This window comes from Endocarpon pusillum (assembly GCF_000464535.1).
Source record: "Endocarpon pusillum Z07020 unplaced genomic scaffold scaffold2335, whole genome shotgun sequence".
Taxonomy (NCBI): domain Eukaryota; kingdom Fungi; phylum Ascomycota; class Eurotiomycetes; order Verrucariales; family Verrucariaceae; genus Endocarpon; species Endocarpon pusillum.
In genome coordinates, this window is record NW_006916175.1 from 98,759 (window position 1) to 112,875 (window position 14,117).

The following is a 14,117-nucleotide window of genomic DNA, read 5'->3' on the forward strand; positions in this document are numbered from 1 at the left end:
CCACGATGTTTGGGCATGTCTATCTCCTAAGTAGCTAGTATGAAAGGCTGTGAATGGGATCTACCAATGGACATCCTTGACGTGGTAACATAGGAACTTTAATTTACGGCAAATGCCGGGGGTGAAACAGTGAAACACCCATGATCGCCGATAGATCATCCAGACTGCATGAAGCCCGCGGCCAACTGCTTAAGAAATTAGCTAATGGGTAACTTAGCGGTAGATATTGGCACAGACCAGTTCTGCAAGATACCTAAACTTCAGAGTGGATGAAGGTATGGATGCCCTCATATCAAGCCTACTGCGTTGAATACAAAACAGCTTCGCGGGGTTGAGCTTACGCCTTTGAAGCCTAAGCATCCGCTAGATATTATTACACCGGTGCAGCTTTCAACCGCAAAGCACGACTCGAGATACAGGCAGCTGGGATGAGAATCAATGCATTTATGCCGTAGTGTGCGGAGCCGATTCATTTCACTTCTTTCCTTTCCACAACAAAGCCCAAGCACACCACGACCAAATCCTGCACGCAACAATTTGGATCATTAGATAACTATGCAAAGTCTTCCATAGATAGAATGTACATGCAATCTTCTCATGTGAGTCCATGGGTCTCCACTAACCCCTGAATGCAGAAGTGCTAGCTAGTAGTATTAAAGTTTTCCACTATGCCTCATTTGAGCCGCAGGCTGTTTCTTGGTTTGCCGGTCCAAGGCTACGTTGGAAATAATTAGAGAGAAGCCCGAAATCTACGCGTAGTTTGGGCCTTAGACATTTCCTCGCCGTCCAGTTGCTCGACCCATCGATAAGGCGTCTTCACTTTCAATGGCCCCACGGATGCAAAACGTACCTATTTAGTTGCGTGCATGAGGTTTGGGGGGCCACAACACTTCCGTATCTTGGAGAATTCAGTATATCCTTTGTACCAGAGCTGAGTTTGTCACAGCCTGGTAGCTCCTTGCCAGCCAGTGAGAGGAGCTCTTTCGAGACCCTCGGCCAGTTTTGTGCTGGGTCTCAAGATGGTGATGTCTCCGCCGGGCTCACCGGACGGTGTGTCAAAGCAACGGCCACAGAGCCTGATGTACAGGCCAGAAAAAAGCAAGGAAGGCGGGAGCGGGGCATCCGACGAGGAAGAAAAGACATCCGTCAAAGTTGGTGTGTCATAACAGTGTCTCATCGTTATGCCATACAGAAATGCTGATACCATATGTTAGTTGTCCGTATCCGCCCACCGTTGAAGCCTGGCGATCCCGGCTTTGAACTCATCCCACAGCGCTTCCAAAGATCGATGGTACAATCCACAACTCCTACGAGTCTTGGAGTCGAATCTCCACAGGGACGCAAGCTGTTTGTTTTTGATCACGTATTTGGGGAGGAGGTTAATCAAAGAGGAATCTGGAGCTATCTACAGGACAGCGTCACCTCATTTGTGCGAGGGTACAATGTTTCCATATTGGCCTATGGACAGTCTGGGTCTGGTAAATCCTACACCATGGGCACATCCGGACCCTCAGAGCAAAATGATCCTCATGTGATGGGTAAGACACCTAGTTCGTGCGCGAGCTACAAAGGCTAACGAGACACCAAGGTGTCATTCCCAGAGCCGCCTCTCACCTCTTTGAAGTATTGAACAGCATAGCTCCCAGCAGTCGTCAAAACTCAGGCCTGAAAATCCCAACAAGGTACTCATTAGCGTCAATGAACGGGGCTCAGCAAAACTTTGCGAAAGCTGACAGTGATAAAAAATGGCAAATGACAGCAACTTATGTGGAGGTAGCGTTTCCCTAATACGCGGGAAATGACTCTTGACTGATGCGATCTAGATTTATAATGAACAATTGCGGGACCTGTTGTTACCAGACTCCACCCCTTTACATGAACGAGCTACAGTCACCATCAGAGAAGATCCCAGAGGCAGAATCATTCTTACTGGTCTCTATCAAGTGGAGATAAATAGTGTGGATGAGCTGTTGTCAGCACTCAATCATGGCTCTGCAATTAGACAGACAGATGCCACAGCCATCAATGCACAGTCCTCGAGATCCCATGCCGTTTTCAGCTTGAACCTTATCCAGCGCAAACCACGGGCGGCTATCACGTCTTCGAAGGAGAAACGCATGTCGATGCCTACGGAGGCAATGGTGAATGGCGAGCCGTCCGTGACCGTGGACAGCAAGCTGCATTTCGTTGACCTGGCTGGTAGCGAGAGATTAAAGAACACTGGCGCCACTGGTGAGCGGGCAAGAGAGGGTATCTCCATCAACGCTGGTCTTGCCAGTCTTGGGAAAGTAATTTCGCAGTTGTCTTCGCGCCAGGCGGGATCCCATGTTTCTTACAGAGATTCGAAGCTCACACGGCTTTTGCAAGATTCGTTGGGTGGAAATGCAATCACCTACATGATTGCCTGCGTGACCCCAGCAGAGTTTCATCTTAGTGAAACTTTGAACACGGTGCAGTATGCACAACGCGCTCGAGCGATACAGATCAAGCCCAGGATTCAACAAGTCAATGATGACAGCGATAAGCAAGCTGTTATTGACAGGCTTCGTGCAGAGGTTGCGTTTCTTCGGCAACAGATTCATAGCAGCGAAGGCTCAGAGAGAAGGAATGCAAATCCACAGGAAAGGATGGTTCGACCGAGTGACAGGGAAGTCGAACTTCAAAATCAGCTGCTTGACGTCCAAGAAGGTTATACTGCGCTCAGCCAACGCCATGCTAAGGTGATCTCGGAGCTAGCGAAGTCTGGTGACCCCAGCGAGGATCCAACCACGAACCACATTCCTGGGGAGTCTGCGGTCGATCGCCTAAAAAGATCTCGGGCAAATCAAGAACAGATTGAGCAAATGGTGCTCGAGTACGAGAAGACCATACAGATTCTGGAATCAAATCTGTCCAACACTCGAGCTTCGCTTGCCAATACCGAGAGCAATTTGCTCGAAAAGGAGACGAAATGTGCCTTCACTGATACGATCAATCAGCAACTGCACTCTCGCGTTCAGAAGCTCATGCACCGCGAAACCAATACCGAGACGTATCTGCGTGATCTGGAAGCGCGCCTCGACGGACAGAGTTCTGGAGAGGAAAAGAATGGCGCAATCATCGTTGAGCTGCACAAAGAGATTGCCCGCATTCGTGAGAGCGAATCGAATGCTGAGGACTACATCTCAACGCTCGAGGAACGTCTCGCAGAGGCAGATCAGGACATGGAAATTCTGCAGCGTGAAGTCGAACGACTTGAACATGTTGTTGATCGCCAGCGAAGCCTCGGAAAACTTGACCATCTCTTATACGAGCTGGACCATGTACAGAAAAACAATCGAAGAATTGCAGCTGTCGAGCCCTTGCCAACAATCGCGCGTTCCTCTAGTTATGGTTTGATCAGCAAACACTCGTTGGATACTTTGAAAGAAGCAGAGGAGACTGCGCTGCCGGAAGAATCCGACGACGACCTCCTCGTCTCCCCCGAGGTGGAGGCCGATGCCAGCGCATCTGTACAAGGAGACGACCTTGCAAGTCTTGCAAGAGCCACTGCATGTTCCAGGTGCATGGTGCAACCTAGCCCTGCACAGGCCAAGCACATGGCCGAGAAGTTTGAAAATGTCACTTCTGAGCTCTTCGACCTTCGACTGGAACATGAGAACACTTTGAACGAATTTGATCTTCTATCTGCCAAGTACCAGGAAGCCCTCCGTGCTCTTGCAGAAATGCAAGACGGCGTTGAGGAGGCTCGTCATCCTCCTATTGCTAGCGTTGCATCACCACAACCGATGTCTCGATCAACTTCCTTTGTTGGGGAAGTGAAGAGCATTGAGCCAGAGACCAGCAAGCCTCTGCCTTCGTCGCGATCACCATCATCTGAGTTGTCCTTAGCGGAGGAGACTAGCTCTGTGGATGCTGCGGACACAACTCAATCGTCCCAAGAACTGCACCCCCGTGATGATGTCACTTCACCTGATGTTGATAAGCTTCAGCGAATGCTTGCCGAGCATGAACATGGCATGGATCTAGTGACCCAGCAGTATGCACAACTTCAGGCCGAGCATCAACAAACTCTGGCGACGGTGCAGGCGTTGAAGGCCGAGATCCAGAAAAACAAAATTCACCCTCCTCCTTCACCTGGTCACATCTCCCCAGTCATTCGTCTAGGGACGTCGCAGAATATTGTGGTGACAGATCGTGCGTATCGAGCATTGGCGTCCCTGAAATCACTCGTTTCTGAAGAGTTTGAAGGCAAACCAAACAGGATGGAGAGTGCAGAGCTTCACTTGAATGCTGCCAGTCATGAGTTGCAGTCACGATTGGAGCGCATTCAATCGCTTGAGGCTGAGATGAAGACAGTCAAGAGAGAAATGGAGGCAAAGACGACAATCATCTCGGGCCTTACCCGCGAACGAAACAGCTTGAAGGGCTCTTCGCCGGTGGATCTTTCCATGGTATCACAGATGCGGGACCAACTGATTCAAAACGAGAATGAAATTAGATCGTTGCACGAAAGTCGGGCATCCCGTGAAGAAGAACTGCTCGCCGAGATCCGGTCGTTGAAGCATCTGAATGAAAACGGGCCTGCATATCCACAACCTGTCAAGGTCGGCGCCGGAGACGACAGCATGAAATACTCGGAACTGCAGAAGGAGATCTCTGAGTGGCAGGCGAAGCACAAAGCTGCGGTGGACTTCGCACAGGCGTCGGAGAAGAAACTACTTAGTACCACAGCCGAGCTCGAGGCTTCTATGGCTAGTCTCGAAGCAATCAGAGCAGAGCATGGTGGCACCAGTCAAGATGCCTTCAAGCGGGCAGCAGCAGCAAAAGTTATGCAGGTCGAGCGGGAGAGGCACACTGAGCTCATTGACAGTCTGAAGCACGACATCGAAAATTACAAATCTTCAGCAGCTCGCTTAGAGCAGCAAAACAGCTCGATGCGGCAACTGATTACACAGCATGAAAAGGAACTCTACCAAAAGGATCAACAACTGGTCTCCCGTAGCGAGCAAATCACACATCTCCAAAAGGAAGCCGCTCATCACAAAGCTGCCGTCGAGGCTTACAAGCAAGGTTTCAAATCGCTGCATGAGAGCCACGATATCAAGGTGGAGGAGATGAAGCTCTCACACGCCGGACAGATGGCAGAAATGGATGACCAACGAGAAGAGCTGGTACAGAACCATGAACAAGCCGTGAAATTACTGAACACACAGCTCGAAAAATCTCGCACCGATCTCCAGAGCCTTCTAAGCCGTGCAGGGAGCGTGCTAGGTCATGCCACCTCTGTTGACATGCTTCATAGTCACATCCAAGATCTCATGGAAGAAAAGTCGCATGCCACAGAAATACAAGCAAGATTAACCAGAGTCAATGCTGAACTTGAAAAACAGCTCGAGGAGCAGCGCGACCAGAACCCCAAGTTACATCGATCTAGCGAATCAACAGCTGATTACAAGGCAAGGATTCGTAGTCTTGCAGAAGAAATCGCAAACCACGAAGAGTCTCTTCGTGAGAAGGACGGGATCATCAGGAAGCGCGATGCCATGATTGAGAGCATTACAATCGAGAAGCAAAACAACGCTCGCATCATTGAAGAGCTCGAACAGCAGATCGAGACCAGCTTCGATCATCATCACAATCGGCTCTCTGTCATCCAACAACAGGGCAACCAAGCACTGGTCGAGGCGCAAGCCAGAATCGTTGCTCTGGAGAAGGAGCTCGACGCTCAGCGTGAGGGCGGCAATGACGTTGACCCTACCTCACGCACCAACACAATGAAGTCAGCTCACCGACCGCAATCTCCTCTCCCGGCTGATAGTCAGAATCGAAGCAACTCCATGACCTCGAATCTACGCAAATCTGCCTCGGTGGCGTCTTTGCCCTCACCGCCACCAGCAATTCCACTCCCACCGCTCCCTGCACTCCCTGCCCTGCCCTCTATTGCCGCGGTCAACAACCTCCCCACCTCCAACGCCTCGACCTCCCCCCCACCCTCCCGCCACGCCTCCAAAGAGATCCCCGCAAACGGAAGCCAGCAAATTCAACTGATCGAAGACCAGGAAGCGCGCATCCGCACCATCGAAAAACACCTCAACGCCGAAAAGCAGCTCACCGCGACGCTGGAAGAAGCGCTGGTCGACCTGGAGACCCAATCGAACAAGCTCCGCGCCGAGATGGATGGCTGGAAGAAGAAAGCCTGGTCGGCGGAGGAGGAGATGCAGTCGTTGAGGCGGGAGAAGAAGCATGCCCGGGAGAGTATCCAGGCGGTGGAGATGGAGCGGGATAAGAGGAGGGAGGCCGAGGCGGCGAGGGCGCAGCTGGAGGAGAGAATGAATCAGTTGAGTACTCGAAAGAAGAAGAAGAATGCGTTGAATTGCTTCTGATTTGGTTTTGCGCTGGGTTTGGTATGGGTCGAGCGTTGGCGTCTGTGGGAGCGGGTGCGGGAGCATGCTTGGATGAGAATGATGGATTCGGGTGTCATGTCTCTCTCTCTCTTCCATGAATCTGCCCCTCTTGCTTAACTTGCCGGCAGCGGCATCTGTGGGCTTTTTGTTTTTGTTTGCTTGTTTTTGCTTGTTGGCGGTTGGCTAAGGTTAGATACTCCGACAAAATTGGTGCGGTGCTGTGCTGCGCTGCGCCGAAGATAGATTACCCGCCCGGGTCTTCAACAGGGGCGAGTTCGACTGACCTAAGTTACTCAGTACTTGGGGCGTTTGTGAGTGAGTCGTGGTACATTATTTCCCCCCCCCCCCCCAACAAAAATTCAAAGCTGTCATTGTCTTACTCTCAAGGAAATCTTTGTATTGCAACCCGGATGATTCATATCTTTTCCTTTTCCTTTTCCTTCTCTGTCTGCTGCGTTGTAGGACAGAGCGAGTATGCACGCACGCACGGTACACTGCAGGAGGGAGTGACGTGGACCGGAAAGGGTGTGGTCTCAGCGCTGCTTACTACTTACTACCAGTAATGGTATCCGAGCGGGCTCAAGAGAAAAGTCAGATCACTACATCCTTTCCTCTTTTCTCAGTAAGTACAAGTATTCTAAAAGATTCTACCCTATCCTACCCTACCCTTTCCTTCTCTAAGCCCAGCTAAACAAGCACCTCCCTCCTCCGCCAACTCCTCCAAGCCCAGAGCCAAAGCACCACCGCCAACGCGACACACTGGCCGCACAACCCCAAGCCCAGCCCTCAAAACAGGCTCTCCCGAAGCACTGCCCTCCCCCACCCCCTCCATCTCCATCTCCATCTCTTACCGCATGACCCCCGTACTCGACGCTATAGACGATCCCCCACAAGGCCGCGCCCGGAGCGGGCATGACCGCCACGATGCCCCAGTTGGTCGCGAAATTCTCCACGTCCCACACCACGCTGATGATGATGGGGACGAGGCTGAAGCAGGCGCCGTAGCCGAGGCCGAGGAGGGCGGAGCTGAGCGGGAGCAGGGCCGGGTTGCTGGGGACGAGGAAGGGGAGGGAGAGGGTGAGGAAGCCGATGCAGAGGAGGATGGCGGAGGGGAGGAGGAGCGTCAGCCGGGATAGGCTGGTGGGCGTCCGGAGTGGTGGTGGTGGGGCGGTGCTGTTGGGTTCGGTGTCTTGGTGGTTATTGTTGGTGTTGTTGTTGTTATTTGGCTGAGGGGCGAACATGTCGGAGATTGTTCCGGTGAGGATGCGGGCGATGGTGGAGGTGAGGGCGATGATGGAGACGTGCGAAGAAGGGTGGCCGGCGGGTGGTGGGCCTAGCCATGTTCGCGGTGTGAGAGATGGTATGATGGTGCCGACGTTGTTGATGTATGCCTCGCCGGGACCGGTGACGAGGAAGAAGCCGGCGGCGAGCAGCCACATTGTTCGGTCGGAGAGGAAGGAAGAAGTGGCGTGGTTGAGGAGCCAGGACTTTTTTCGCCGCAGTCGTGCTTCTTCTTGTTGCTTTTTCAGAACCATCGACTCTGACAGATCAGCCTCCACGTCCGAGCCATCGTCACTGTCGTCTTGATTTAGGGTTCCATAGTTGTGGTGGCCTCTTCCGTTCTGGGCACTGAAGAGTTCGCTGTCTTGAAGCAGACCGCTCCGTTCGAGCTCCTCTACTCCTCTGTCGATGAGCTCTTCTTCATCAACGATTCTGAGGCAAAGAGCACCCAGGAGACCAACACCAATCAACAGAATTCCGAGAAATAAGAAGTATCTGAAGACGTCCACGTCGCCCTTCTGCCCATCTGGCAGCCGCTCGTACAGAAGATGCGCACCAACTTGGCTCTGCCACATGCCACTCAACCCAAACGCGGCAATGGGCAATGCCAGTATCAGCCCTCTGTATTTCCCCCTGCTGAAGTTCTTTGCACAAGTGGCTACGCCGGAGAGATACATGCATGCTGTACCTGCACCTACTGCGGTAAAAGCAAGCACCATGAGCGGAAAAGGCAGGCCATGCGCCTCGGGGGCTCCGCTGCTGGGCGGTGGTCCAGCCCTGTAGGTGTATGCGGCCAGCAGATATCCACCACCAAACAGGAAACTGGCAATCAATGACAACGGTGCCGGCGAGTAGCGATCACACAGGTACCCAAAGAGAGGAACGAAGAGGTATAGACCCAGCTCTGCGGCGATGGAGATTGCATTGACCTGCAGCTGAGTGTAACGTAGCTGGGTCAGGAAGCGAGGCGCATAGAGCGAGTAGCTCGTGATGGAGCCGGCGCAGAGACTGGGCTGCCATGTCAGTCGAGTGGTCTGTTGAGGTGACGACGAAGAAGTCATCACAGATGCGAAGTTCGAGGCTCACCAGCTCAACACAGCGCAGACCAAGCTCAAGGTGCGGATGACCTCGCGCCGCATCCTCTGCCGGTCTCGCTCGAGGATGCCCTCGGCAACCTCGCTCATGAAATCAACATCCTCGTCCAGCAAGCTTCGCCCAGCATGTTGCGAAGCGTTGGACTGTACTGTGGCGCGATTCGCATCGAAGTCGAGCCGACCGATATGAGGTTGGTCATCAGAGTCTGTCCGCGGTTTGGAGGTAGCCATAGCAGCACGCAACTGCTTTCATCGGTGCTCTACAGGCAAGGGTCGGAGAAGCTTTCAGGGTCATCTTCCAAGTGAACAGATAGCCATCGTCTTCAATCAACTACTCGCCACTTAGGAAATGGCTGAGTATGATCGTAGGGACTTATGCATTGTCTGTGGTCGGGAGGGTCATCGGTCATTGGCATCCATCATCAGCTGTTTTCTTGGCAGCTCGAGCATTGAGAAACTACCTCACAACTCTAGATTTCGGGACATCAGCCGCTGTTTTCGGCGGTCTTTGCGGCCGCTTTTGGCACCCGTTGCACCCTGTGGTCATGTGACCTGCGCCTCTCTTTCTGGGGATCAACTAAAGCGACACCCTCTTTTACTTCAGCGACACCCTCTAGTCCTAATTGGGCTTAGCTTACAAAATCAGCATCTCGATATTTTTGCTGCAGAAATCACTGCCTCTGTCAACTGCCTCTGTCAACTGCCTCTGTCAACTGCCTATCCCTTTGCCTCCCTCTGCTTCTCCTTCTGTAGCCTGTCCGGCCTTCCTGTTACTGCTCTCGTCATCCCTGAGAATTCGGGCATCTCTGACCAGAGTGGAGGGGCAGTACCACCTGATTCGACCAGTCGCCTCCACTCAATCTTCATAATTTTCTTCTCAACAGGATCAAGTTCATCTCTAATAAAAGAAGGTGTCCTTTTTCGCTTATTCTTATTCTCTTCTGGATCTGTTTGAGGTAGTTGACGAGCTCGTATCTCGGCTGATATTGCTTCTGTTTCGCGAGAGTACTGATATGACTAAGAAAGTGGCTGAGATAGCTGCGATTCTTGAGGAGAAGATAATTTTTGACATTGACGTTTATTTTCTAGCTGCGATTCTTGAGGAGAAGATAATTTTTGACATTGACGTTTATTTTCTGTATTAACTTCAGTATCTACTATCTCGAAACAGGACGGGTATTAATGAGTTGATGTTTTTAGAATATTCTTTGATCCTTTAGGCCGTCTTTTTCAGGTTGAAACTAGTGGATTTTAGAGAAGATTAGTTAAAGAAGGCAGAAGAAGTTGAGGAAGTAGAGAAGACTGAGGAAGTAAAAGAGGCAGAGAAGGCAGAGAATACTATCAAAATTAATAGGTATTAGTTAAATAAGGCCTTCTTTTCTCTTTTTTTATCTAGTTAATTTCGTGCTTATAAAGAAGACTTATAGAAGATTAAAACTAGCTAGAACAAGGCTATTAAAGATTCTGACTAAGCTTCTTTTATTATAAGATCTTTTATAAAGTTATTAGAGTAATTAACTATTAAATTTCGTTAAAAAAGCTATTATAATAGGCTTAAAAGAGTCTTTATTTTGCTTGCTTAAAAGCGCCTTTGTGCTTACTAACTTAATAATTAAGAAGACAAGTAATAGTCTTATAAACTCTTTTAAGATCTTTTATATTAATAAGAAGATATTACTTAAAGCTATTATATAAATCTTCTGCTTAAAAGGTTACTCTAGTATTAAAATATAGCTATTAATTAGTCTAGGCATAGATAATATATTTCTTATAAGATAATTATTAATTTTATAAATAACAAATAGCAAAAGAAAATTACTTATATTTCTTATAAAAATTAGCCTAATTAGTTTTAAAAGTAATAGATATTTAACTTTAAATAATCTTGACTGAGAAAGTGGCTGAGATAGCTGCGATTCTTGAGGAGAAGATAATTTTCGATATTGACGTTTATTTTCTGCAATAACTTCAGCATCTACTATCTCGAAACAGGACGGGTATCGACGAGTTGATGTTTTTGGAATATTCTTTGATCCTTTGGGCCGTCCTTTTCAGGTTAAAACTGGTGGATTTTGGAGAAGATTAGTCGAAGGAGGCGGAAGAAGTTAAGAAAGCGGAGAAGGCTGAGGAAGTAAAGGAGGCAGAGAAGGCGGAGAATACCACCAAAATTGATAGATATCAGTTAAACAAGGCCTTCTTTTCTCTTCTCTCATCCGGTTAATTTCGTACTTATAAGGAAGACCTATAGAAGATCGAAACTGGCCAGAACAGAGCTGTTAAAGATTCTGACTAAGCTCCTTTTGTTATAAGATCTCTCACAGAGCTATCAGAGTAACTAACTGTCGAATTTCATCAAAAAAGCTACTACAATAGGCCTAGAAGAGTCTTTGTTTTGCTTGCTCAAAAGCGCCTTTGTACTCATTAGCTTGACGATTAAGAAGACGAGTAATAGTCTCATGAACTCTTTTAAGATCTCCTGTGTTAGTAAGAAGATGTCGCTTGAAGCTATTATGTAAACCTTCTGCTCAAAAGGTTACTCTGGTATTAAAATATAGCTATTGATTAGTTCAGGCGTAGACAATACGTTTCTTATAAGGTAGCTATTAATTTTGTAGATAACGGATAGCGAAAGGAAATTGCTTATATTTCTTATAGAAATCAGCCTAATTAGTTTTGAAAGCAGTAGATGTTTGACTTTAAATAATCTTATACCAATTAGTAAGAAATTTATTTTATATTTCGTTTATAAAAGATAATTCTTAGTTCTCTATTATAAAGAAAAAAATAGATTTGTAATTAGTAAGAATATTCTTTAAAATATGTTATCTCTTGTGACCCTGAATATCCTTGTAATAGGTATCTTTTCTTGTAAAGCTTAGCATTAAGAGATATCTACGTTTAACGTTAAGGTTATTCTGCAGCCTTAGCAGAAGGAACATCAAAATTATGGGAGTGCTGCTGTAGCCTTAGCGTTAAAAATATCAAAATTCGTTTAGATTATGCTGCAGCCTTAGCATTAAGAACACTAAAAGTAAATAATAAAGGCAGATTAAAACTAGCTGCATCAGGCTGGTTAGTTAAGCTAGAGATCTATAAATAGTATTATTAGATAGCCTTAGATATTCTTTATCAGAATATATAGGTTTTATGATAATAAACCTAGATTTGATAAAGAGAAATAAAAAAAGGTAAAATATTACTAGTTTTAAGAGTTAACTTTAGGAATAACTTTATTATTACTAAGAATAGAAATTTATAAATACTATATCTATTAGAAATAAAGAAACTCTTCTAAAAAAAGTTTATTTAAGATTAATAGCTAAATAGGTTAGAAAGTTATAAAAGAAATATCTTTCTTATTTATTTTTATTTCTACTTTAAACTATTTATAATAAGCTGAATACTTATGTTATAAAGTCTAAAATAAAAGTATTTAATAGCCCTAAGAATTCTTTATAAGAATAAAGAATATTTATTATTATATTTTTATATTATAATGATATATAATAAGTATAAAGTTATAGTATAAAAGAAAAGTAAGCAGGTTACTTATATAGATAAGTTACTTATAAATCACATTAATTAATTTTACCTTATATTAAATAATTCTATTAATAATTTTAAAGAATATTTCTTGATTTTCTCTTTTAAAATTTTATTTATACGCCTAACTCTAGCAGTTCCTCTCTTTACAGACATGTTTTTAACATTCTTTACAGTACTAAAAAGTCTGTTTTCCTCTTTTTTGATCCCTTCTTAATTTCTTTAGCCTCTCTATATTTATATTCTGATTTAAATCAAATCGATATACAGAAATAGAGAGATGCTCTTCTCTTAAATCCATGCTTTTTGATGGTTTTATTAATTTTGGTATATAAAACCTGTAGAAGCCTTTTTTTAATGCTTTAAAATAAGTATAATGCTTATATAAAGACTCTGATGCTTCTAGTGTGGTTTTTGGCTGATTAATAGAGTTAGAGACTTTATTAATAATATTTATAAAGGGTTTTACCTAAGGTTTTAGTCTAGATTAATAAGGTTAAAAGTAATATTTTAGATAGGGTTTTTTAGTGATTTTTTAACTAAAATCCTTTAAATCTATACAAAATAAAAGATTAATAAGATCTTCTATAAAATTTCAATGCTAATTTGTGTCCTGATTACTAGTTTGAGTCGTTTTAGAGCCGTAAATAGCTAAATAAAGCTTATAGCTATTTATAACAACTAAATTAAGGCACTAAAAAACTCCTAAAAGAAATTCCTTAAGATTTTAACGAAAATGGGTGGTAAAGGCGGCTCAGAGCTGATTTGTTTAATCTACCCCCCTTATATAGTGATTATAATAATTAATAAATAGAGGGATAAGAAGGATTTTAGTCGGTTAGTCTCTAAAGGGTTTTCAAGTAATTATTAAATTTGAGGCCGTTTTTTAAGGTCTTTTTCGCTCATGTTTAATTATTTCGGGTAAGGAAGTTTCGCTTATTATTCCTATTTAAGAATTAATTTAATAGCTTAAGAATTAAAGGAGATAAAAAATAAAATAAAAAGATATAAAATAAAAACTTACTTCTAACTGCATTTGAATCCTGTTATAACTAATAAGCAATTTCATGAATAATAGTAGCCTCTAGATAACCCTATTCTAGTGCTTTATTAGTGATTTTGAGCATTAAAAGTCAAGGGGGGTAGCTAGCAGCTAATTTTTGAATAGTTTTAGTAATAATAATTCTATACTCTTTTAATGCTTAGACTGATTTCTACAAAGTGAATAAATTATTCAAAAACATATAAAAATTCAGTCTTTTCTGCTTAATCAATATAGATAAACATGAAGCCAAACGAATAATAACTGATTACGTAGGATTCAAAAGAGTGGTTTTTAAAGAATTTAGAATAGAAACAGAAACATATTTTTTTGCAGCTAATAATCCCTTATTTAACCGCGGCCCAGTATATTCCCAGTTAAAAATATAGTCAGAATCAGCTAAAGCAAAGATTTTGAATCCTGTGGGTATAGGCTTGCTAGGAATAGTGACTTTTTGTGAAGTTCGACCCTTGAATTTAATTATAACTTTATTAATAGTGATATTTGTGCTTAGAAGCTAATAAAAAGCAGATTTTTGACGAAGAATAGATATAATAAGGTCTAATTTATCCCACTAATTAGCCTCTATAAAAGAGGGATTTTCTCCTTTATCTTTAAAATATAAAAATAATATAATTTGTTTAAAATGATATTTAGAAATAAGAGAAAGAGCAAGAATTCCATTTAGCTGCTATAGATAATGATGAATAGGCTTTTTGTAAAGTGCTAGAAATAATAAATAACGTAGGGTGTCAGCTTTTGCAACAGGTC

General features: G+C 44.9%; 2 protein-coding genes across 2 annotated transcripts; one reads left to right on the forward strand and one right to left on the reverse strand.

Moving 5' to 3' along the window:
- Positions 1–1,019: 1,019 nt before the first annotated feature.
- On the forward strand, positions 1,020–6,365 carry EPUS_07492 (uncharacterized protein; the record flags this gene model as incomplete). The annotated part of the gene is made up of 4 exons (XM_007803487.1): positions 1,020–1,155; positions 1,215–1,538; positions 1,589–1,773; positions 1,824–6,365. The coding sequence occupies 4 exons, from the start codon at positions 1,020–1,022 to the stop codon at positions 6,363–6,365; spliced, it is 5,187 nt and encodes a 1,728-aa protein (XP_007801678.1).
- Positions 6,366–7,063: 698 nt separating this feature from the next.
- On the reverse strand, positions 7,064–8,992 carry EPUS_07493 (uncharacterized protein; the record flags this gene model as incomplete). Its single annotated transcript, XM_007803488.1, has 2 exons — positions 7,064–8,675; positions 8,754–8,992. The coding sequence occupies 2 exons, from the start codon at positions 8,990–8,992 to the stop codon at positions 7,064–7,066; spliced, it is 1,851 nt and encodes a 616-aa protein (XP_007801679.1).
- Between the last annotated feature and the right edge of the window lie 5,125 nt (positions 8,993–14,117).